General features: G+C 46.3%; 1 protein-coding gene across 4 annotated transcripts in view; it reads left to right on the forward strand.

Annotated features, from left to right (window-relative positions):
• The window catches only part of LOC308373837 (A-type potassium channel modulatory protein KCNIP2-like), a gene marked incomplete at both ends in the record, with an annotated part of 121,213 nt that overhangs the window by 74,906 nt on the left and 19,744 nt on the right, over positions 1-26,563 (forward strand). For 2 of the 4 annotated variants that reach the window (XM_080849485.1, XM_080849488.1), the window contains one exon: positions 20,501-20,606. The exons of the other annotated variants lie outside the window; for them this stretch is intronic. In XM_080849485.1, the coding sequence (XP_080705611.1) occupies positions 20,501-20,606 (106 nt within the window). Of the gene's footprint in view, positions 1-20,500; positions 20,607-26,563 lie in introns of those variants that run through there. 4 annotated transcript variants of the gene reach the window in all.

The following is a 26,563-nucleotide window of genomic DNA, read 5'->3' on the forward strand; positions in this document are numbered from 1 at the left end:
CTCTCTCTCTCTCTCTCTCTCTCTCTCTGTCTCTCTCTCAAGCCTCTTGTAAGCGAGCCTCTTGTAAGGCTCTTTGACAGGTACAGGCTAGGGCTCACAAAGACTGGCCACTTTTGATCCATGAATGTGAATATTCAATGTGAAGCGTAATGGCTTTAAAAAAGCGTGTTAATAGTAATGATGAATAATTGATCAGACTGGTAAGCTTTTTATACCCAGTTCCTTGCTCATTAAAGGGCTAAATACAGTGGAGTGTGTATGCTGTGGCACAGCCCTAGGGGGGTGGATAAATCCTGTCTTGGTCAGGCTGGTACATGCCCACAGGCCTCTCTCTCTGGCCCGGGCATGATGACCTGCTCCTCAGATGACTTTCTCATTACCTTTTCATTTGTATTATGGAATATGACGTGTGCATGTGTGAGTCTGTGCCTGTGTGTGTGTGTGTGTGTGTGTGAGCGTGTGTGAGAGAGAGTGGGCTAGAAAGAGTGTGAGTGTGTGTGTGAGAGATAGAGAAAGAGGGCTAGAGAGAGAGAGAGTGTGTGTGTGTGTGTCTGTGTGTTTGTGTGTGTGTGTGTGTGTGTGTGCGAGTATGTGTGTGTGTGTGTGTGTGTATATTTGTGTGTGTGTGTGTGTATTTTTGTGTGGTTGTCCGTTGATGGTGTGGTAGCAGGCCCATATCTCAGTGCTCAGGTTAGGAGTATGGATGGGCAATAGATTTCATGTAGCTCTTCATCTCCTGTCAAGAGGAACAACCAATGAGGAAAAGACGTGCAACCTGTATCTCTCCATCAGGCAGAATCGACTCAGGAGAAAGATTGACTGCACCGGCCCACATAGCTCTGCAATTGAAGGTCATAGATGGCATAATATATTGTTTTTCCTCTCTTTGGTTTCTTAAGTTCACAGAAAGCTATTTTTAGACAATATGTTTTACACATGCTGGTGTGATATTATTGTCACTTGGTCTTAAATGGATGCAAGTGATCACACGTTATTATTATGGTCAGATAAGCTATCTGGGTCTTTAACTGATGGCGTTAAAACATGTGAACACAGACCTGCACTCAAACACTCTCACTAACTCACTTACTCACTCACTCACTCACTCACTCACTCACTCACTCACTCACTCACTCACTCACTCACTCACTCACTCACTCACTCACACACACACACAACACAATACATTTAGACATACACTGTACACATACAAATAAACTATTGAACACACTCACTCACAGACACGTGTGCACGTCTACGTGCATACACACTCACCTTGACATGTGCATTTGCATTTTTACTCACTTTTACACACACACACACACACACACACACACACACACACACACACACACACACACACACATACACACACACACACACACAAACAAACACACGCACACACACACACAAAAGGGAATCTGTGGTCAAAGCTACATAAACTCTCCCCCAACCCCCTGTGGGAAATGCCTGCCTTTTCCAATTAGTCAGCCATGTGTGAAGAGGACAGACCTAGAAAGTGATGACCTTGAAAAGCGCTGAACGTGACCTCCACAGAATGCAGCATTCAAAGAGCTAGAAAGACTAGAGGAAAGAAAGAAATGGGAGAATAAATAAGAGAGAGAGAGAAAGAGATAGAGAGTAGGAGGAATGACTCATTCAATCACAATTAAATGTCAGTGTGTTGACACTCTCTCCCACCTACATTTGAGCCCCCTCCCCCCCCCCCCTCTCAACTCCCACCCTTAGTTCTCCATGCTAATGAACATGAATGCTCTTATCATCATCATTTTTGTCCTTGTCTAGCTGCAAGTGCTTTGTGTGGAACTCAGTGTCTCTGGTGCACAAACTGCCTGTGTTTCACTGTGTCCGACATATCATGTTGGATATCAGTGAGCTTGAATGCTTGGCAGCCATGAACACAATGATAGTGCTGTGCCATTTCTCATTCAGGTTTTTTACGTGTCCTATCATTTATGGTTTGTCTTTACCCTTGGATTGCCCTTGGCTAGGTTCCATCTGTACAATGACCTTGGAGATTACATATTTGTGCCCCGGTAGTTTTTCTTGAACACATTGGTGATCTCATGAACTGTCGGCTCAATTGCTGTCTGCCGTCTTCTGCTGTTTAGTATGAGACTTAGCCATGTAGGTGATGGTGTTTCCATTCACTGTTTATTAGAAGTTTAGACTAGTAAAATCTCATTAAATGTTCATTAAAATGTTACTGTCCAAAATGTCTGCTAAGACATGTAATGTGTCCGTAACCAGGACATTTTAAAACAGGGCAGTTGTATTAGCTAAACATGTCACATCAAAGCTTTGCACAAAAGACAAACAGTGAAGTAAAACGTGAGAAAGTAAATTGTTGCCTACTTGTAGCCGAGGGTTAGATCTGATGACATGTAGCCTGCAAAATAAAATCCCTAATCTGTTATCAGTGTTGAGTAAGAGCCTACATGTTAGGCTATTTGGTGATTTTCGGTGGTCATGTTCATTGTTCATTAAACTGTGCAAATGATTTGAGAATGTTTTCATTCTTTCATCAACTCAAGGTTTACAGTTGTGCTTTGACACACATTATTGTAACATGACTGGAAAATGTTAAATCTGGTTATTAAAAGTTATTTCCAGACATGTTGACCAGCAAGAAAATATGATAGCAGTAAAATGTGCTTGCTACAAAAAAGGAGGTTGCTACATAGATACATTTCAGACAGTACATAGATAGATTGACAGATGACCAGACCAGTAAGCTGACAGACAGAGATAGACAGAAGGTGTGAATGAACAATTAACAATAGCAGAGCAATTGATCCAAGCTGGGGAGGATCAGTGTTTCAGTACCACTCTTCAGATGTGTACAGATGTGTACAGTCTTGTTCGGGAGCTTGTGTCCCCCCCCCCCCGCCCTCCTCCTCCTTCTCCTCCTGAGCTCCTGCTGGACTCCTGCGCATCCACCTGTCTGTCTCTGTGTTCTCCCTGCGCTCCGCTCCCCCAGCTCCTCTGGGCCGTGTGTGGTTCTGACAGGCCCGTCACATATCAGACAGGTGTCATGTTCGCGGGCCTGGCGCCGGCCCGCGGGGTTCTGGCCCGGTCCTGGAGGAGATGAGACGATGTAATGGAGTGGTGTGTATCTGTCAGCCTGCAAGATGAGGATATGACCAATGTGTAATGAGCTGGAGGATGTGCACTGTGGTTTGCGCCCTCTAAAGTAAGGTGTTTGAGGGATTGTTGTGCTACTTGCATTCGGGATGTTGCGTACGTAGAGCATGAAACTGTTCAGAGAGGTTTCACTCTCAGTCTGAGTCTGTCAGTAAGGAAATGTAATCTCTCGGCCATATTGCATCTGAATTCAATGTTTAGCTCATACAGCTGACAGCCCATAGGCTCAAATCTTCCTCACATTGACAATTTGACAGTGCCATGCATTTTTCATGTCTCATGCATTTCATGCATATTTCAGCATTCAAGGACACGTATACAGCATTATGTGTACTGCGGCAAGCCCTATACGTGCCTCCGTGCTTTAAGTCATTTGTGTCGGTTTTATTCACTTGTGGTGGCCAAGGCCATGTAGGGATTTGGATGTACGCATGCATGGATAATTTAAAGTCCCCACATGTACTGGTACCCCGTGGCATTGTGGTGTATTTATGGCCAAAACACACACACACATATACACACACACACACACACAGATCTTTGATTCCCCAGAAGTGCTCCAGTCAGACATCTGTCTCCTCTCTCGACAGCCGAGATGTCTTTCTAAGGTCAGCCAGACAGTGTTGAAGTGCCTCTTTTCCTCGGTTCGCTTATTTATTTACCTATAATGGCAGTTAAAAGAGCTTGCCGGCACACTGACCGCCAAATCCCCCCACACACACCCACACACATACACACACACCCTCTGGCCTGCGTCTGAGGAGAGGCACAATGGTGTGATCGCAGTGTCCCCTGCTCCTAACCCGATTTCCAATTTCCTTGGAGGCTATTTTTATCTCAGGCGCGGCGCTGGGAGTGGGCTGCTGGCTTGATAAGATCCCCGGCTGGGCCGCCGCCGCTGGAGAGGTAATCGTAGCAGCCTTTCAAGGCCTGTCAGGGACTGGGGCGGTTTGTCTCTCGCTATTGCCCCCCCCCATGCCCCAAAACCCTACTGCGAGGATGCCATAACATTTTTAACTAAACTTGAGATCATTTGCAAGAAAAGTGTGTGTCTCGATCCTGCTGTCCCATCTCTCCAACCTGAACACCCCCTCTGTCTGAATGTGCACAACGTTGGGGAGAAAGAGCGGTCGGCTGTTCCGTCTGTGGTACATCAACGCCCCCCACAGCCGCCCGGCAGGTATCCGGAGGAGTGAGAGAAGTGGTGCGATAAGCCCTTATCTCAGAACTCCTTCAGTCACATGGAGGGGCTGGGGATAATAGGGGTGAGGGATGAGGAGGACGAGGAAGAGGGGCTGGAGAAGGGCGAAGAGGAGGGGGAGGAAGAAGAGGGGGTGTGGAAGACGAAGAGGCAAGGGTGGGAACCAGAAAAGAAAGGGCCAAGGGAAGCTGAGTGGGCGCAAGTGAAAGAGGAGGTTGTGTGTGAGTTTTTTTTGAAGGAGGACAGTTAGAGGAGAGGCAGGGTCTGCTACTGAAGTGAGGAAATACCTCTCTGCTATGGTTCTGTTACTGCTGGTTGAACCCCTGTTGCTTTGCCATCGTGCCCCACTGACCTGTGGTACTGGTCAGGTTCAGAAGGAGAAGATACCTGGCTGTGTGTCTGTCTGTGTGTGTGTGTGGGTGTGTAGAGCCATGACCCCAGGTGACAGTCCTGTGCACCTCATTAGATAGACAAAGCAGGGGGCAGAGAGAGTGGAGGAAGGAGGGAAGCCCTCTCCCCTCCCCATTTCTCCTTATTAGAAAACACCTTTGGACTTTTTGTTTTGTTGAGGGGATTTTTTGTTAACCTATTTTGTCTCTCGTTTTTGTATCGGTAATTATGGGCGCAAAAAAAATCCTGTCAAAACAATATTAATGATGCACTAGAGATGGTTCTTTTCGGTGCTTATTTGTATCACTTACTGTGCTGCTTGATCTCATATTTTCTTTTATATTCCCCCCCTTCCCCCGCTCTCATTATGTTCAGGCTGTTCATTATACCCGCCGTCTTCTTCACTGAAACCTGTGAGGAGCTCCATTCCTGTCTGTCAAGAGATGACATACCTCTGCTGGAGGACTCAGAGACACATCTACATCTGATGATCATTTATTTTATTTTCCCAGACACTCTGTCTGTGAATACCCTAACAATGCCAGAATGTGATGAACACATACACGCTAGCTGCCATGGAGACAGTCGGGCTTGGCGTTCATCGAATTACTCGACAGTCTTCACCCGTCACTGGACGGTACTGTGTGTGACTGAGAGGGAGGGAGAGAGAAAATAGGAGATAGAGAGAGAGGGGGGGGGGGGGGGGGGGGAGAGGGACAGGGGGGGGCATGGGCAGAAATATGTGCCACTATATGTGTCACTTGAAACTGAATTTGTTTCATTTATATTTGAATTTGAATTGATCAACTGCAAAACTGAATTTGAACCCCAGTATCTAGTGACACAAATCTCCGTCTCAGAGCTGCCAAAGCAGAGCCACAGGGTGATGGATGCACTTACACTGTGTCCATGGTGACAAGCGCGCTCATGTGTGTGTGTGTAGCAGAAATGAGAGTCTGATTCTCGCTCTCTCTCTCTCTCTCTCTCTCCACATCTCTGTCTTTCTCTCTCTCTCTCTCTCCACATCTCTCTCTCTCTCTCTCTCTCTCTCTCCCCACATCTCTGTCCCTGAGCGCTCTCTCTCTCTATCTCTCTCTCTCCACATCTCTCTCTCTCTATCTCTCTCTCTCCACATCTCTGTCTTTTCTCTCTCTCATCTCTCTAACATCTCTATCCCCCTGTGTTCTGGGTCCATACTCTGCCCTTGGCCAGACTGAAGCAAGGTCATCTGCTGCCTTTCTAGCTGCTCTCCAGTTCTCCTGCTTTCATCCGGGTGAAAGGTGGGACGGCTGGGGAAATGCATCCGCCGCCCCAACCCTCTCTGTGTTAGGCCAAGAGCAGTGACCTTCTTCAGCTCCTTGAGTCCTGACAATCATCTTCTTACACCCTCCAGAAAACAGCAGGAGGTGGTGCGTGTGTGTGTGTGTGTGTGTGTGTGTGTGTGTGTGTTCGTGTGTGTGTGTGTGTGTGTGTATGTAGGGTCTAGCTCACACCAGCGGAAGGAGGGAAATGAGTGAGGAGGAGAGGAGAGGGGGATAATGGACTCTAAGCGTGATGTGACCAAGCGAATGAGCAATTTTCTGGGCAGATAAAGACGACAACCACAGCGTTCGGTTTGGGGGGGGGGGGGGGGATGGATACTCCTGCGAGGGGCTGAGATGCGCTTCCCCTACCAGAGGCAAATACACTCAGACCCCCTCTCTTATCATCCGGGCGACACAGGCGACGGCACCTGGGGAAATATCCCAACAGATGCGAAGAGATCGAAGACGACTGCCTGCGGTAATGACCCCTGTGCAAACTGTAACAGTGTCCGTAGCCTTTATCCTGCAGACACTCACAAGCCTTCCTCCTCCACTCAGCTATGCACGTGGTGACTCACCCCATACAACCCCCCCCCCAACCCACACCACCTCCCCCCCAACCCACACCACCTCCCCCCCAACCCACACCACCCTCGCTGATGGGTGCATGGAACAAGCGGCAGTACGTCATAGTGTGGCGCTCCCATTGAAATGCACATATCATCCCTGCGCTCTTTCTCACACACACACACACACACACACACACACACACACACAGCTTCGGCAGAAAGAGCCTTTTCACGCCCCTCTGAGCATAATTACATAGTTCAGTCGGTAGGAGAAAAGTGGTGAGATGTCATCTGTGCTGTATCACTGACTGCACGCTGCATGGCGCTTAGAGACGTCATGGAAGCGCACAGCAAAGACACACGCCTCTGGAGAGGCTGACCATGAGACAGAAGTGAGGACTATATTGGGCTATACAACCCTGTTTGCCCTGATCTACTGTTTTAGATATTTACAAGCAAATGCTCTCTTTCTCTCAAATACGCACACACAAACACACACACTTACCATGACGAACAAACTTACCATGACACACACACAGACACATATACAGTACACACACACACACACACACACACACACACACACACACACACACACACACACACACACACACACACACACACACACACACACACACACACACACACACATACACACACACACACTTATATATCATGACACACTCTGTTTTGACACTCACAATCACAAACTACAAGCACAACAGGTCCTTCTGTAAGAACAGACAGCAGCCAAAGCAGCTGAGCTAAACAGCCCTGTTGTCAGGAGTGTGTATGACCTAAATGTACCAACAGAGATTTTTAGAGAACATGTGTCAAATGATGATGATGATGATGAAGTGTCATTCGCGCTCTCTCTCTCTCTTTCACTCACTCTCTGTTTTTTCTTCCCTTCTCTCTTACTTTCTCTGACACACCCTAACAACTCACCTCATCTGTGTCAAGCTCTCCATCTGAGCCTCTTAACGGAGCCCCCAGCTCTGCTCCTTACCCCTCCTAATCCCTTATTGTGACTCTTGAGCTGTAGACACCCTCACGCACCACATGTCACGGTGCCCTCCTCAGCCTTATAACACACAATACTGGCTGTGTGTGTGTGTGTGTGTTTGGTGTGTGATTGTGTGTGTGTGTGTGTGTGTGAGGTGTAGACACCCTCACGTAGCACATGTTCTGCTCCTTAGCCCTCTTAATCCCTTATTGTGACTCTTTAACGGTAGACAGACACCCTCACGCACCACATGTTACGGTGCCCTCCCCGGCCTAATAACACACATTACTGGACTCTATCAGCCTGATCTATGTTCCATGGCTGTGTGTGTGTGTGACTTGTATGTAATGGTCAATGGCTGTGTGTGTGTGTGTGTGTGTGTGTGTGTCTGTGAGGTGTAGGTAATGTTCCTTGGCTGTGTGTGTGTGTGTGTGAGGCATGGTTTAGTAGATTGAGAGCCAGGGAGCGATGATCATAGAGGGTCTGTGCCGGGCTTAATTCCATAATGAAGTGTGAGCCGTGAGCAAGAGCCCAGCTTTGTTAATCTGTACCAACGTGCCTAATTAAATGTGCTGGCTCAGTGTGTGTTTGCTGCAGGCTGTATGTGTGTGTGTGTGTGTGTGTGCTTGAGAATGTTTGGTTTGGTTTGATTGTGGAGTACAGTGTGTGTGTAAGAGTGTGCATGTACCTGTGTACATGTGTTTGGTTGTATGACTTTTAAGTACCTATAGTTTACCTATAGTGTGTGTTTGTTTGTGTGTGTGTGTGTGTGTGTGTGTGTGTGTGTGTGTGTGTGTGTGTGTGTGTGTGTGTGTGTGTGTGTGTGTGTGTGTGTGTGTGTGTGTGTGATGTCACTGATATCAGGTCTCCTTCTTTGTGGGGTAGATGTAGGCATTGAGCCTACAGTCATGTGATGTTGAAGGTTAACAACCTCATACTCTTGACCAGAGGCTAAACAACTCTTTTAATTAGTTTAAAAAATGGCCGTACAGCATGGCGTGATACCAAAACATATCCCTCATTGTGAACTGTATGCCCTCTCTCCCCATCTCTTTCTCTCTCTACAACCTCTGCAATTCTCTCCTCTCTCTCACCCCACCTACCAATATAATTTCTCCATCATTGTGTAACTCTAATGTCTCAAAATAAATAGATACAAAGGTATAGTATGTATCTTCTCATATACCAGCTATAACTGATCATTGACACAAACATTTTAACATGGTTGAAGCTCTTGGGCTCGTGTCCCATGTGTGATGTACAAACATGAGTCATATCTGAACGTCACAGATGAGTAAAGCCATGTTACTGGGGCTGTGTGGTGTTTCTGTGGGTCTCATTGACATGCAGAACAGTTGACTCAGTCACGCTGAGATGTGTGTGAACGGGCGCCGTCGCCTTTGCCAAGGAGTCAGAGCCTTTCACACGCTGCACCACATGTCAGAAAACGACCCGCGCAAAATGCTGGCAGGAGCCGTCCGCGGCCCTCTCTTCGGCTGTGCCAAGGACGCTCTCCAGCCACGCTCTGATCTGCTACGCGCGAGCATCAAACCAAACCCTATCGCCTGGCGTGTCGTCCCCGTTGCCCCTGTTCTTTGCTGCTTATTCTGTTTTGCTTTTCAGACTGGTGAGATCAAATATAGAGGAGGCACAGGAGACGCAGTGTTTGGCAGCGATGCTTATGAGAGCCAGCAGCACCATCGCTCCATCCTGGCTTTTCGCGGCAGTGAGCTTTAATTTGGTGCAGCCTTGATTTCTCACGAAGCCATTAGCCATTCCATTTCAAAGCCAGCTCTTAGTTGAGATGCCAAGGACAGTTTTGAAACCTTGGTATGAATGCGCCAAGTGCAAAATGATGATGATTTTTTTTTTCTTTTTCTTAGACACCATCACAAGCTTCCAGCTCCGATCTCAGCTTTGCATGTATAGTGAGTGCCACACTGCCCCCTTGTGCAGCTTTTCTGTATTGCAGTGGGCCACAGGTTGCTTGGTTCCTTTGCTGTGTCAGTGACAGTAGTAGCATTAGCACTGACAGAACTGGCCAGCACTGGGGTGCAGCTGTGGCCATGTTAGTGGCTCTGGGCACATGGGACAGTCATCGGGTCAAGGCACTGACCTAGCATGTCTAGCATGTCTTTTAGAGCTCCGGTTCAGTGGGGCAGCAGCAAGCCTCCAGCAATGCATACAGTGTGTATGAGCCATCTTTAATGTTAGGGGCCAAAGGCAATACATCTGACAGAGTCCAACAGGGAATTCCCTCTATTAGCTCTATGATCTTATTGTCAAAATGACAGATTTTTAGAATAAGACACCTTTTGTTTGGGACTGTGTGTCTTCGTTCTTTGAGGTAGAGAAGAACTTTATCCAAAAGAAAGAAATTAGGAAAAATTAAGAAGGAAGGAAGGAAGAAAGAAAGAACGAAATAAAGAAAGAAAAGGAAAGGAGGAGAAAAGGGACAGGTGAAGAATAAGAAACGTATGCAAACACCTACATACAGTGAGAAGAGAAAGACAGCAAAATAGAGAAAGGATGGGCAGCAAGATAGGTAGTGTTTTTAGAGAGAAAGAGAAAGAGAGAGACAGATGTCACTGCTAGCGTAGCACAAAGGACTCTGTGACTGACAGTTGCTTTGAGAGACGGGCAGTGTTGTCCTGAGCCCAAACCCAAGGCCACAGGGGTTGGGAGTGACACAGAGCACGAGCATTATTCATTTATGAGCACAGGTTCTCCCCACTTTTATCCTCTGCTCTGAAAACACTATCACGTACTCCTCTCAACTTTCAAAGTTTGCCTTTTTTCTTCCTTTTATGGGGGCCCAATCATTCTTTTTATACCTTCAGAAGCCTTCCTTTGTTGTTTATGATGTTGGCTCTCTTTGGCTAAGGTAGTGGCCTGGATGAGTATGAAAACCCTTCGAGCCGAACCTTCGAGAAACTTCTTGAAGGTGACCTTGAAGTGTCCTTGTGTCCAAGGATCCACTTCAAAGTCATTGTCACATTCACCTCAGAAAATGTATTTAAAGCCCATGCAAATGAGAATTCCTGGTTGACTTGAGTAGACTACATCCATTTCATATTGGGGGATGGGGAGGGCCTGAAACTCACACACACAAAACACAACCCACAAGCAACCTCCACAAAGCCCTTTTGAGCGCAGGTCTGATGATGACAGCAGCATGGGTAAGCCCACACACCTGTGTTTGGACGGGCTCTGTGCCAGGGTGGAGAGGCGTGGGCGGACGCCTCCAGCTCTCCACGCCTCCGAACCTGTGCCCCATCAGCCTCGTCAGACCTATTGTGCCCTGCCACGTGCTGTGACGGGCGCAAACATCATCTGCTCCAGCATCTTCAATGGCTTTTTGAAACCACACATGTAGATGTGGCCAGAAGCTATGTGTTGGTAAATGTAGGTGATCGCGACAGCTGGAAATGCCGGTCAGAATGGTGTTGCGTGTTGTATGCGTGTGACTGCATACAAGGAGGAGGTACTATGGGGGGATTAAAGGCCACAGTAACGCAAACAGAACTGAAACCCCCAAACACATTACCTGAGACAGGTAGGCTACCTCAGAGTTCCATCCAGCTGTCTGCCATGGCGTTCGTCTCACCTCTGGAGGCTCTGCTCCCAGAGAAGGAAGGCACCGGGGGACTGTACGCTCTCGTCTTCGTGGCGCTCTTCCCTTTCTCCTACTGGCTCTTTGGACGTAGTGAGTAGCGCACATTCAATGCATGTCTGCACTCTCGCTCCCCTGTCTCCTCCATCTGCCTTAAAGGTTCAGTACTTTCAGGCTTCAGAATTTCTCCTTTTATCCAGCTTGCAGGTCACTCGCTAATTACAAGGATGGCATTTTCAGAGTAGAAGCTCCATCAGCTGAACTTCCTAAAGTTTCATAGACAAATGGAGAATCATGTGACTGATATGAGCAATTACTGCTTCATTTAGATCTATTATGACAACTTAATAGGTTTTTACTGTAGTGTTCCAGCATAACGGATATAGTGCTCATATTTACCATTTTGATGGCATGATGAGTAATATTATTTTGAGAACTGAACCTGGTGCGATGTTAATTCAGTTACCTTGCATTGAGGAAACTAATGTTAGGTGTAACAGTGGCTGTATGATAACCTGCTTGTGTTTCACATTTGTATGTGGATCATTGTTCACTTTGTATATGACGTTTACTTGGACAGAGAAATCATGTTTTTTGTGGACAGAAGTCAGCACTTCAGCAATGACATAACAATCCTTGGGATGTTGTTGCTTCCAGCATGGGTGATGTGTCAGAATGCCAACTGCACAAAACAGATATGCATGTCCAGGGGCGGAGATCCCATTTCGTTGTAGAGGGGGACAATACACAGTCAAATTTCAGAGAGTAATTCCTGGGGGGGGGGGGCGACGACACAGGAAGATTGCAGATGAGCCCGCCCCCTCCATCTGCAACAGAGTCTTGCCATCTCCTTCCTGCGAGGACGTCTGGTCACCCTAATTACTATATTATTCAAAATTATTTATTTGTATTTACTGTTGGGGGGGGACAACTTTATGGTAGTGGGGTACACGTCCCCCCTGTCCCCCCCGGGATCTCCGCCGATGTGTATGTCATATGACACCGAGTGCCAACATCCTACTTCAATATATGCATACAATTTTTTCTCCAAAATTCTTCTGTTGAAGAAATCACGCCTCTCAGCTGGCAGTGGTGTAACTTTCGCCCACGTCCACATTTCCCAGCAGGCCCCTGATGCCCATCTCCCTCACTGCCCTGTCAGTCCAGCAGAGGTCCTTCTCTAGCTAGGCGGCCTGCAGCCTGTTGGGTTTTGAAGGGCATTGTGTCTCTGTCATTAGAGCTGAGAGCGTCTGTCTGACAGCTGTCCCGGCCTGTCACAGCGCCCTGTCATTACCGGCTCCCTATGACAGTGTGGGACGGCCTCCATCCACGGAGATGACAAACTGACTCACAATAGCCAGCGCTGCGCATTAGCATTCCCTCATGCATTTGCATAACTGAGGGAGAGACGTGGAGAGAGAGAAAGAGAGAGAGAGACAGAGAGAGAGAGGTGGAGAGAGTTAGATAAAAAGGTGTTCCTTAGACCCTGTTCACAACTGTGGGTAACATTTCTGCAATAGTTGTTGTTTAGTTTATGCTCTTTCACTCTCTCACACACTCCCTCTCTCTCTCTCCCTCTGTCTCCCTGGAAGGTTGTGTGCTAAGCAGGAAGCCAGCATAGTTTTCTATCCCTGTTGCTTCCCCTCACCCATGCAGCGCTGCTGTATGCGTACCCTTCAGCCCTGTCTTTTTAAATACAGAATATCAGCCATATTTCTGGAGCAGGCAGCATACAGACTGCTGCCTCTGTTTCCCTCTCCCCTCCTCACGCGCAAATGGATTGCATCTTTGACACGTCAATGAAGGGCTGCAATGAAAGACTGCAATGAAGAATGGCGGCGCAGAAAGTATTGATATTCCCATATTCCTCATTGTATTGTGTAATGTAGGTTTCTCTCTGCTGGTGCTTTGAAAGTACTTCTTGCGGTGTATGAGTAGTGCCTTTGCCCAACTGTGAGCAGATATAATGGAAGATTAAACTCAATACTGATGTATCCCAATTATATTGTGTCTCAAGAGACTTGATTCAGTGACTGTAAAAGGCAATGTATCCCTCTGATAGAGCATTACAGTTTAATGTTCTGCAGTTTTGTAGCTTTAAGTATTATAGCCTGCATAACCCACTGTCTGCAGCATTTACCTGTAATATTTGCCCAACCACTAAGTACATGTTATGAATACTCTATGGACCTTTGCCCTACTCTATCTGTTTAGTCCAGCATGGGACTCAACATATTTAACAATAATGATGTGCTGGTAAAGAATGCCAACCGTCCAGCATCAAATTAGTAAGTAAGTAAGTGAGTAAGACTTTATTTATAGAGCACATTTCTTACAAGAGTTGCAGTTTAAAGTGCTAAATTAGCATCAAATAGCAGCAAGTTATTTCAGTTGCAGTGGCTAAGACAGGGTAGTGGCTCCCGTTTTGAATTGAAAGCTGCAGTCTCTACCTCTGAGCAGAATACCTACTACCTGTTTTATTCATCTTCTATCTCTACCAAGAGCCACTCTGCTGAGATTTGAAAATCAACCGAGGATCATTACCTGCAGTGTTATATGCACAGTGATAACATTCAGTTGAACTCAACAACTCTTGCTGCCGTCCACCTGGGGGTTCAGCTGCGGTGCTTTGAGTGCTTCTCGTTTGCCAGACATCCCCCAGCAGATCCAATGTGAAAGCAAAGTGATAGGGAGGAGGGCTTCACAATGTGCTACTCATATTGAAAAACCAATTTGGAAAAATCAATAGGCACAGCGCTCAGAGTGGCATTTAAGGTGTGGGCACTGGTTCCAGGCGTCAGCCTACTCTGTGGTCTGAGTGTGTGTGTGTGTGTGTGTGTGTGTGAGTGTGTGTGTGTGTGTGTGTGTTTGTGTGTGTGTGTGTGTGTGTGTGTGTGTGTGTGTGTGTGTGTGTGTGTGTGTGTGTGTGTGTGTGTGTGTGTGTGTGAGTATGTGTTTGATTGTGAGTGTGTTTGATTGTGAGTGTGTGTGGGTGTGTGTGTGATCCCTTTTTCCACCAAGTAAATAAGCCTTTCACATCCCCATGTGGGTAAAGTGAGCTCTTCTCCTTTGAAATCATAGGTATTAGGACCATAAACAGCCACATATCATCATAACCACATGCTGAATTTTCTGTGGGATGTTGTTGTACTTGTGGCCATGGATTATCACTTGTAGGACACTTCAAACCCCCCTCCACATATGCCTCCCTTTGTCAGCACAGTGTGTTTTATCAACACCTTACACGGGGACATTTTATTATTGTCAGCACAACCTCTAAGAATATAAGAGGTTACAGTGAGTTTTTCTCCACGCACTGTTCTCTACCTTGGCTTGACCTGTCAGTGAATCGGGTGCAGATAAGCCCATCCGGTTAGGACTGGTCCTCTATCCCCATCTGCAGAGCAGCAGAACCAGACCTCATGGGCCAGGTCGTGGCAGAGCAGAACATTTGTCTCAATTAGCAGCAGAGGCAGAGGCCATGGACAAACTGCAGTGGAGGACAAGGGGACTGGGTAGGGATGGCTATCGAGTAAGTATGTGGGTGGGTGTGTGTGTGTGTGTGTGTGTGTGTGGTGTGTGTGTGTGTGTTTTAGGGGTGGAGGGGTTAGTGGGAGTTATTGCAGTAATATAGGGCACATCTAGGCCACACCTGGAGAACCCAATTACCAGTATGACAGGTAGAATGGGATGAAAAAACTTCTGGAATAATACATTTCCACCGCTATGATTGGGCAGAATTTGTAGTTTTCTTCTGACCTTCAACTCATCTCCCTTTCTTTCTCCTCAAATCATCTTTCATTCACAGCAGAATGATTTTATTTTCAATCTGTTTTCCCCCCGTCTGTGTCCCTGGCCTTTTCCTCATCATGATCTAGTTGAGCCTGTGGGAGCTCCGTTTGAGTGACAGCTCATCAATACAAGTGTGTGTGTGTTTGTGTGTGTGTGAGCCAACAGGGCCGAGCATGGGGCCTGAATAAAAGATGCCGAACTGACAATCCAAACATGATGGACTTTGTTCTCTGCCCTCCCCTGTGCATTCAGAACCTGGAGGGGTTTTATCCTAATTGTTTCTCTCCCCTTGTATAATCAGAGGGTTGCAGGAAGCGCTGTGTACTCCGAGTCCCACGCCAGACTCACTGCTGTTTTGTAGTTTTGTAATGTGTTGTAAAAAAGGAGGAAAAGTTGCTTTTAAGGCAACTATTACACTATACAAATGTAAGGGTAAGGCTTATGATAACTATTTGAAGTTGTTTTTATTATGTGGTTATGCATATTGTACAGATTTTCTTTGAGATAAAGAAAATTATCCATCTATCCATCAGATAGTATGTTTAAGTAGAATTACTTAAGATATGTACTGCAGTAACCTGATGGAGGATTAAACAAGGGCATTTCTCAATCTTCATATATTCAGAAACTGGCGATAGGCCTTGGCAGTCCATTCTGTGCAGTTGTCATCTCTTTTTCTCAACCCAAGTCGGAATGTCACTGCAGAAAGATCTGTGTTGGTGCTATGATGAAAAAGCCATCAGCTGCTTCTCTCCAGAACCTTCCAGATGGCTAACACCTAATAGTGTTATGGCAAACAATGAAAGTGGTGCTGAAATCACAGGACCAAATGATTGTGTGAAGTCCAGTCTAACTTGAGATTGTGTGTGTGTGTGTGTGCGTGGACCTGTGTGTGTACATGTGTGCATGCTTGTCTGTGTATGTGTTCCTGTGCCTGTGTTGGAGGTGTGTGTGTGTGTGTGTGTGTGTGTGTGTGTGTGTGTGTGTGTGTTTGTGTGTGTGTATGTATGTGTGTTTGTGTGTGTGTGTATGTGTGTTTGTGTGTGTGAGACTGCAAAGCATAACACTTTTTCAAATAGCACTCGTTTTTTTGCATTTTCTCTAAAAATAACACCTGGTCAATAGAGGTCATATATTACTGACTACAGATTAGAGCCGTCAACTCCTCTGTCTGTTGTGTGTTGTCACAGCCAAGATGACAAGACATTGATGGCCCTCTAGAACATTGTGTGTGTGTGTGTGTGTGTGTGTGTCTGTCTGTGTGTTTGTGTGTGTGTGTGTGTGTGTGTGTGTGTGTGTGTGTGTGTGTGTGTGTGTGTGTGTGTGTGTGTGTGTGTGTGTGTGTGTGTGTGTGTGTGTCTGTGTGTGTGTGTGTGTGTCTGTCTGTCTGTCTGTCTGTCTGTCTCTAGAACAGAGACGGCACTATTTTGTGATCGGACTGCTTGTTTTTTAACCATTCTCAAACTGAGAGAGGCATCAGTTCAGTAAGACCAATCAGCTCCATCACCACGGATAAGTACTCCGTCTTCAGAGACAGGTGGATGCGTTTGGCACCAGGTGCTTTGATGGAGCAGTATTTCACTTTGGCAGGTGAGATGCCCGATGATAGACAGCAACACAAAACCACATGAAAAATCTATTTAACTTATGATAATACATCTTTGTGTGTGGGCATGTGTGTGTGTGTGCAAAGGGGGTGAGAGTGTCTCCAGTTGCCCACACCTGCGGTCAGTAGCCAGTGCAGTGATGCATGCACAGCACCCTGGCACAGGAGTTTACCCAATGATGACATGCAGTGATGCATGACTGCTTTAGATACAAACTGTACACTACAGCAATGCGGCGTTAACACACGTCTGATTGGACTAGAACACATGTGTCTCCTTTAGAAGTTTTTCAGAGGGTCTGTTATGTGTTGAGATGTGATGACATTTTCGTGTCCGTTCATATATTTTATTTTTTAATGGCTTGGTAACAATTTCAGATGATTGACTTGCTTTGTCATCGTTTTATTGCTTTGTACAGCGATCAAATATAAATAACTACGATTTTTTTCAAATATGGGATACTAAAGTTAGGCATGGTGAGATTTAATATTGCACAGCTGTTGCTATATAATAACAATCATACTGTAGGATTTAGTTCCATGTAACACCCTAAACATGAATGTGTATTAGCCATGTGCTACATATTCTGAATGCATATTACCATAACCCTAGTTTATGGCCATAAACAGCATGGATATATGCCGTTAGTCTTCTTATGGAATGTTTACTGACTTAGCTTTTGAAGTAGATATCAACCGCAAGGGGTGGCCAGAAGGGTGTGTGTGTCTGCTGTGTGCATATTTAAGTCTCTGTGCATGGGTTAGGGAAGGCACTTCAATATGAACTTCTCCCTATAATATAAACTTCTCCCTTCAATATAAACTTCTCCCTATAATATAAACTTCTCCCTTCAATATACGTTTTTGCCCTAAGGGGGAGAACTGCTCTCAACGATAATCACAAGCAACATGAGCAGCTGCATATTTCCTCTCCCTATAAAAGATGGGGTTGTCACTGTGTATCATAAAGACTGCATAAGTCTCCTGAGTTGTCGTTCAGTTTAATTTGTTATATAGTCTCATAGCACTAGCATTAGCCTTAAAGCATAGTAAGCACACATTTTTCCTTGCTTGTTATATGATCTCTATTTAACTGGCCTGTCTGCTCTTAGACTGGGTGATCAGATGCAAATCGCATTTCTGACACTTCCAGTAACCATCACCATGGCCCCCATCCTGGAAACGCTTTACACAGCACCGAAAGGAACGAGAGGGAGAGCGGGCACCTTTGCCTTTATTAGATTTCATGTATAAAACGCTCGGACTTCTGATATCTCCAGAGGGGTTCCCTAGTCTCCCTTCTCAATGCATTCCTTTTATTTCTCTCTCACAAGGTTTGGTCAGAGTGGAAGGAGGAAGTGGAATACCATTTGAGTATTCATTGATTCATTGTTGGGGAATTCATGTTAATAGGTTTGAAGTAACAATGGCTTCCGCAACAAATGTATGAACTTGAAAAATGCCATGTCTTGATTAGATAGTTGTTAATTATTAGTTGATTTTGATAATGAAAGCTCATTATACACAAAGCTTTTTTCTGAATATGTCCTGAACCAGTGGTCCCCTGTCCATATTTCAGATTTGCATTTGGAAGCAGATTTCCTCTTTTTGACACGCCAGCTCAGTTAGAGCTGATAGTGATGGTAACAGATAGTGACTTATGTTCCTTCAGTGCTCGTGCCATCTTCCATCTAAGATCACACTGATTACAGAGTTGGCGTGAAATTACCTCTTCCTGTCGCTCTTAAGTCAGGTTCTACCAGTCTAAAAGTGATGTGTTTTGTGCGTAAATTCACTATCTATGCATATTTCAGATATGTAAACTATTTGAGGTATATCCCCCCCAACAGCATCGATCAGTTTAGCTTTCTCTCTCTCCTGATGTCTTTAAATCTCTTTCCCTACGCTTCTTTCATAACTGCTCACATTCACATCTATCTCTTTTTTAAATCCATCCTGCTAGTATGCATGTTTATATTTAGCATATACATAGCACAAAGCACAGAGGTGGTTTTAACCTGAAGCAATAAACATGCACAGCCATCCTTCTGTTAGCGCAGCACTGTCACGGTCAATATTGAGTAGCCATTGTGCTCCTCACTGTCACGGTCAATATTGAGTAGCCATTGTGCTCCTCACTGTAATGGCGGATATGCAAGTCAGTCTCCCAAACAAGAAATGAAAGGGAGCTGCTCTGTATTTCCATTTTCCAGCCAGCAGTCAAACAACAACAAAAAAAAACGTAAACCTATTCACCGCTCCCCAGAATAGATTGCCTTAATGTGGACCCACCAGTCCATTTTTGAAAGAAATTCCTCAAGCTTTGAACACAAAGAAAGCAGCCAAATGACTTTTTTTCATAAATGAAGTGAACGTATTGGACAACCCATGGCATCTGTGTGAGAAGATTTACGTGGACTGAAAGAGGAGTAGGAGAGAGAGAGAGGGAGAGAGAAAAAAGGAAGAGAGATGGGACCATGTGTGTGTCCGTCCCTCTACAGTTGCGTGAAATGATTCACTTCAGCAGACTAAATAAGTAGCAGCCCCGGCGGCGTTCATAAACAGATCTGCTGTCAGAGACTGCAGTGTTTTGAGGCAGGCAGACGTCGAGGAAAGGCTGGGAGGGTGGGGGGCTTGGGGGCTGGGGGGGTGGACGAGACTGTCTGTCTGCAAGTTAGATAGACTGCCTTTATAATCCTCACTCCAGCCTCGGGTTAAACAAGCATGTAAATGCTTTTAAGTTCAATGACTGGAGCCATTAGCAAGGGCTCCTGCTCCTGGTCTCCAGAAAGTGTGTGTGTTCTTGTGAAGAAATTGTGTTTGTCCTTGTGAAGAAGGTGAGTGTTCTTCTGAAGAATGTGTGTGTTCTTGTGAGAATAAGTGTTGCTGAAAACTTTCTCCATGTGTTATCCAAATTATTTCTTACATCCACAAACATATCACTAAAACCTTTTTTGGAGGTTATGATGTCTTGCCTGTTGAATGTTTTCGTCATACTTATAGTTTCTATTGCACTTCAGCGCAAATGTCTTGACTCTAGTGGAGAAATCTTTAAAATCTGTGTGGAAAACAAAGCATTTAACCTAAACCTTGGTATAAGCAAGCGATGACATTCACAGATGTGTTTATTTATTAATCCCTATAGGTGGTAACACAGCAATTACTCAGCTGTCACAATGGCTGTTTGCACCACTGCCTCCAAAAATCTACAGCCTGTTACCGTAGAAACCAGATTAAGCAAATCAATGAAGGTAGTGTCATTGGAAAGGGAGGGGATACTTATCTTCCGTCTCTCCCTCTGTTGCAAACTCCCTCCCTCCCTCCCTCCCTCTCTCTCTGGTTCTGTCTCACACTCACGCGCACGCTTACTGACAATCACGGCGCTGGAGTGGCGAGTGGCACAGACGCTGTCCGAGTCCTCTGCCCTGGGCTAGAGTTGTGGAGGAGCAGCTCTGCTCAGGAGAGCCCTGGTGCCGGAGGGCTTTTCTTCATCATCATCATCGTCAGCCTCTTCTTCCTCCCCCTCCTCGTCTTCACCCTCATCAGCAGCAGCTGGGTCTCCTGCTGAGAATAGTCTGCCGGTAGGGACAGGCTGGCCCTGCCATCCTGGAGCCAGGGACTCGGCCACCCAGGCGGGGGGTTGACGAGGAAGTGGACGTGGGAGTGGAGCAAATCAGGAAGTGGCTTTTTTGATCCTCGGAATTCTGATCTAACAAGCCTTGCTGTTGTGGAGTTTCTTTTATTTTATCTTCTTTTTTTCTTCCTTGTTTAACTTTTCCGAACTGTTTGTCGGAGGACTTTTTTTCGGAGGAGTCTGTGTCCCGAGCTATTGCGTGCGATGCCAGTGACCCGCCATGTTCAACCTGGACGGCCTCGAGATGATTGCAGTCCTGGTGGTCATGGGTCTCTTCATAAAAGTGCTTGAGCAGTTCGGAGTCTTCGAGCCAGTCGGTGGGGAAGGTAAATCCTTGGGGTGGGGGGGTGGGGCCGGCGTTGGTGTGTGTGTGTGTGTGTGTGTGGAGGCTGCAGCATGTTTGAGTTTGGGCTGTTTATCCGGCGTGGCTGAATGCTTCAGATACCTGGTTGTTTTGTTTGTGGGGATTTGCACTGAAGGGGATGTGGCAGGACGATTGGGCCATCACAGAGCTCTGTCCTGTGGGGCCTCACAGACGCGTAGACTGTGGGGGCAGGAGGAGGGGTGGGGGTGTATTACTGATGCAACTGTTGGCTCTGAAACTTTAGCTGATTGAATCCCCTCTGCCTCAATCTTCAATCAATGAAACAGGTTAAGAGCTCCTGACTGCTGTATTTGGTACTCTGTGTGGAAATTATAGTCTTAGAGTTTGTTTGTGTGTGTGTGTGTGTGTGTGTGTGTGTGTGTGTGTGTGTGTGTGTGTGTGTGTGTCTGTCTTTGTGTCTGTGTGTGTTCTTGTGTCTGTGTGTGTTTGAGGGTTCTTTTTTAAGGATCAGTTGTTATGACTCGTTGAGGTTTGATTTTATATACCTCCAGAGGTGCTTGTGATTATAGTAGTAAGAATCGTATAATAGTTCCCACTCCATTCAAGCCAACAACAACACAAGCAAATAAAGGTAGTCTTACTTCTTTATAGTCTGGTCCTATCTAGCTCTACGCTGACTGGCAGGCCATCTGATCTGAAGCCTGCTCAGATCCCTCATCCCAAACTATGAACCAGTTTCTGCCTCCTCTCTTCACAGGCTCTAGGTGAGGATGTTGAGATAAAAGCTGAATTTCTGAACTCCTTACTCAGCCAAGGCCCTTGTGCCAACTGGGTCTTATCTGCTCACACTCCCACTGACACTTCTGGAGAGGTCCTATCCTTATCACAGATAGTATTGACTGCCTGCTTGTATCGCAATGTGAATGACTGATTAGAAAGATTTTTTGCCTTTGGCTTAGTTTTTTCAGACTTACAGGTAGCAGAGATCCTGCAGGTATTTTACAGCCTGACCATTGTGATGCATTCAGTTGCATTCAACAAACACTCACTGCACTGTGTTCGGGTGACGAAGAAGCTCATTACTGAGAGTTGTCAGTGGCACAGGTGTCCGTCTGAAACCTGTGTTAACTGCATGGTTACGACAGAAAGACTTCACAGCGATAAGGCGGTTGCTAGGGGGCCCTAGGGGGCTGCTAGGGGGGAAACTGAGTACCATGGGATGGCCTAGCTCAACTGAACCCAGCCTCACCTGCCCCCACCACCGTCATCTCCCTCATCCATTTACCCCCCCCCCCCCCAAACACTGATGTATCGTTTGGACCCTACCCAGCACTCAAGGTGTGCCAGCATGTTTTTCATCTCCGGATTAAAAAGCAAAGTTCGTTTGACAGTCCACTTTTTTTGGTGCGTGGCCAGCGCTGGCCAATCGCTCTGTCCTGGGAGTGTTTGGGTAGTCCTGCATTGTGAGACCGTAGAAGTGTATTACATTTGCATCGCAGGGCAATGCGTAGCTGTCCAGATGCATTATGCAGAGGAGTTCCTGAACTGCAGCCAGGGGATGCCTTTGAAATATGGCTGCTGTAGTTAATGGCACATTTGCTTATGTCAGCCTCATTCATTTTCCAGTTTAACTGTGATCCGCCTGTAAGGAGATCCCCCAGCAGTGGCCTACGTGAGGAGCATCAGTTGTGTGTGTTTTAGACTGCAGATGTGGCACTGACAGGGATCCAAATGGTTTGAGATTGTACAATATACACAGAGGGCCACACATACACACACACACACACCCACACACACAAACACACACACACACACACACACAGACAGACACACACACACACACACACACACACACACACACACACACACACACACACACACACACAGGGGCACACACACACACACACACACACACACACACACACACACACACACACAGGGGCACACATACACACATATACAGACAAATGCATGCAACTGGCATTCCACTGAGGCATAAAAAAAATGCCTGTTTATTAATCTTGGGTGATTTTAATATTTGTCGTCACCACCTCCTGCCGCACGGTTAATTTGGCTTTGTTCTGCTTGTTATTCCGAAGTGCTCTGGAATTAGAACGGCCCTGTGTCTCTTTAATCCCCCCCCCCCCCCCATCTCCGTTTATGTCTCATTAGTGGAATTACGTTTAGCTTGAGCCCAGTTGAACGCAAATGGTCGATAAATTAGAGGCAGCTTCCAGTGATCTCTTCCTTCTCCATACCATGGCACGCTCCAGAGGGATAACAGCATCTCTCATTAGACCCCTTCTGTACCGCCTCTAAACGGCTCCCTGCCTCGTCTCATATTTCTCCTAATTTTCATCGCCGAGCATCAATAAACGGGTCCTTGGCTGCGATGCCTCGCCATCTTTAGTGTCTCTAGTATCTTCAGTTTAGGTTTCGACATCCCACGCCTCTGTGAAGGTTTAATTCACACACTGACACCGCAGCTCTTCTTTCCCCTGGTTATCCATCTTGCTCACGTCTACCCGTTGTAGATAAGCTGGTTCTTTTTTTGCTTCCAGCAAAATCCATTTACTCGTCCATTGTGCGTTATAAGATTAGCGCTTACCACACTTGAGCGCGTAGATCCATTATACTATCTATCTTATTACCTCACAATGCTATCATCTGCATGACAAAGATTACAGTGTCAGTATCAACAGATATATAATGTAAGATAAGATGTTCAAAATGTACAAGTTCAAAACGTTCTGTTACCTCTCTTATGTTAGGGTTAGAGTCTCACAGATTTAAATTTAAGGAGCCTATAAATGTATGCATAAATGTGTAGAATAAACAACCTAGCAACCAACCAAGAAATCAAACAAATATCTAAACTAAGATGATTGTAGTAGCTCACTGTGTCATCATACACTAGGTATCAAAGAGATACCCACAGCTGACCATCTTCATATTTTAGGCCTAGTTCTCCCAGAACCATCAGGATCCTGGTAGGAGCGCTGAGCACTCCTCCCTTCTCCCTTCTGCCCCCTCAGGCCAAGCCCCTCCCTCCCTCCCACTCACCCCGTTTCCACTCATACAGGACGGTCAAACCCAGACTGATTCCCATTAGGCTAACGAGGCACGCGGTCGCACCACGCTGCCCCCGCAATATTACCAGGAGTCGCTAAGCTAATTGATGAACTCCAAACACCTCCTATGAAAGCCCAAGCAGTTGTGGGAGGGGGACGTTAGTGAGAGTCCTTTGACAGTCAGTGGACTGAAGTGGGCTGAGACCAGCAATGTGCTGGGAGGAGTTTATTATTCCTCTAAGGTTGTGGACTGGTAACTCAGGCTCAGTGCCTGATGCCTCATTGCTTCAGGACCTCCCTGCCCATGGAAGGACGCTAAGACGGCAATAACTTCTGGAACATTTATTTCGCAGAGTAATGACACTAATAGCCAACTTTATGAGCCAAAACATGACTAAATGCTGTATTGAGCTAAAGGGCTAAGGGATGGGAGTGTCGGCACACTGAGGCATGTCCAGCAACTACTTTCTGGGGGAACTTCATAAGTATTTTCATGAGGCACTAGATAAATCATCAGCAGTGCCCCACAAGGATGTATTAAAACACCAGACAGTGTTGTGTGCTCAAGTGGAGGGCAAAGCAAGAAAGAGATAATTGGGATAAAAGTCCTAGCCTCCAGAGAGAATCTCTATAACATTCTCTGTTCAGATCTGTTCAGATCTGTTCAGCGTTCACCAGGAAGCTCCTTTAAATCAATAACATCTACACTGGGCTCTAAGATTGGACTCATTTAGATGTCGAGTTTTGAGACTATTTAATGTGTATTCAAGCTTGGTAGTTCAAAAAAAATCTTGTCTTTAAATGGTCTAACCTTTCAGATAAAATACTCCAAAGGTCTGACTTGTTATTATAATAACAACGTTGCACTGAAGGTTGAGTGCTTGAAACTTTTGGTTTTGTGACACAAATCAATTCCACTCATCCTCCTTTCTCACTCTACCTAACGTTGAGCGTTGAGCAGTGTTTCTATTGTGTGTGGCGTCTTTGCCACTTCTGTATCAGCCTGACCACTGAGCTGGGGATATCAGAGATGGATGTTTGCGCAACTCACAGCGTGGCGGTCAAACGCCTCATTGACCATGAAATCTCACCTTCATTTAGCAAAATGAGCATAACAAGATTTCAGACTTAAGCTTCTAGCATTAGCCTGTACCTGTTTCGTTTTTAGGGTGTTTTTTATTTTCAAGTTTGGGTAATTGTGTGGAATATTGGATCATATAAGGCTTGTGCAGTTGTCACCTCTAAGCATTTATACTCAGCCGAGAAGAGAACACTATGAATGTTATTAATTTAATTATGGCAGTATATCAGGCAACCCAATGCACGCCACTCTAGCCATTTGAGGTTGATGCTTATGCCCTCACAATGCATCCATTGCAGAATTGTACGAATCTGTCTGTTCAGCCATTATACTGCCTTCTATTTCATAGTAATGACAGCCCAGAAGGATATCTCCACTATTCCAAAGATGATTGGCTCCCCTTCATAAAAAATAAAAAATGACACTCTTGTCGATGCCCCCCATGCGCAGTGCTGGATGCGGTGAGTAATAGCGAGGCCATCAACGAGGCTTTTATTCTGCCATGCTGAAAAGATGGCTGCTGTTTAACCTCCAGTGCTGTGCCAGGGCGCAATGAGAGCCCTGAGAGCAGTGGGTGTGGATGGTAGGGGAGGGCTTTGGGTTGTAAAAGGAAAGACTGATTGCCCCTTTAGGTTCAGTATGGTCCATTTCCACATGGACATGTCTTACCTCATCTCTCAAGCTCCCCCCCGACCCCCCCCCCCGCGCTCCAGGCCTTTTAATGGAAGAACTTGGCATCCGTGCAAAACCCCCTGAGTGTTGCCCGTGATTGGAGTTAAGTGGGGGTTTTAAATGTCACGGCGAGGGCATCTTTCAGGCGGTTCAGACTTTGACTGCTGTTGGTCGTTGTTGCACTCATGTCACAGACGATTTACTGCCAAGACAACGGAAACTTCTTCTGTGTGTAGTGTGTGGGGGTGGGGGTGGGGGTGGGGGTGGGGGTGGGGAATCATGTGATGTTACTCTCCAGTGGTTGCTCTGTGTAAACAATGTGTCAGCCATAGTCTCTCTCTCTGTTTACATACTGTAGGAGAAACACATGCCAGCAGCACTTGTGCAGATTACCTGGAAAGTGTTTTCTCCATCTATGTCCTTGTCTTGCCAGCGCGCACGCGTGCACACACACACACACACACACACAAACACACACACACACACACACACACACACACACACACACACACACAAACACACACACACACACACACACACACACACACACACACACACACACACACACACACACACACACACACACACACACACACACACACACCCTCACCCTCTCCCACTCCATCCCTGATGCACAGCCAGAACTCTTGACACTTTTTCAAAGGCAAAGGCAGCAGAGGCGGGGAGAATGGCTTTCTCGGTGCAGAACTCTCTGTCTTTCTCTCTCTGTCGCTCTCTCTGTCTCTCTCTCTCTCTCTCCCTCTCTCTCTCCCCGTCTCTCTCTCTGTCGCTTTCTCTCTCCGTCTCTCTCTCTGTCGCTCTCTCTGTCTCTCTCTCTCTCTCTCTCTCTCTCTCCCCCTCTCTCTCTCTGTCACTTTCTCTCTCCGTCTCTCCCTCTGTCGCTTTCTCTCTTAGTCTCTCTCTCTGTCGCTTTCTCTCTCCGTCTCTCTCTCTCTGTCTTTCTCTCTCTGTCTCTCTCTCTCTGTCTCTCTCTCTCCGTCTCTCTCTCTCTGTCTCTCTCTCTCTCCGTCTCTCTCTCTGTCTCTCTCTCTCTCTGTCACTCTCTCTCTGTCACTCTCTCTCTGTCTCTCTCTCTTCTTCTCTCTGTCTCTCTCTCTCCGTCTCTCTCTCTCC

Source organism: Sprattus sprattus (assembly GCF_963457725.1).
Source record: "Sprattus sprattus genome assembly, chromosome: 12".
Classification (NCBI taxonomy): domain Eukaryota; kingdom Metazoa; phylum Chordata; class Actinopteri; order Clupeiformes; family Clupeidae; genus Sprattus; species Sprattus sprattus.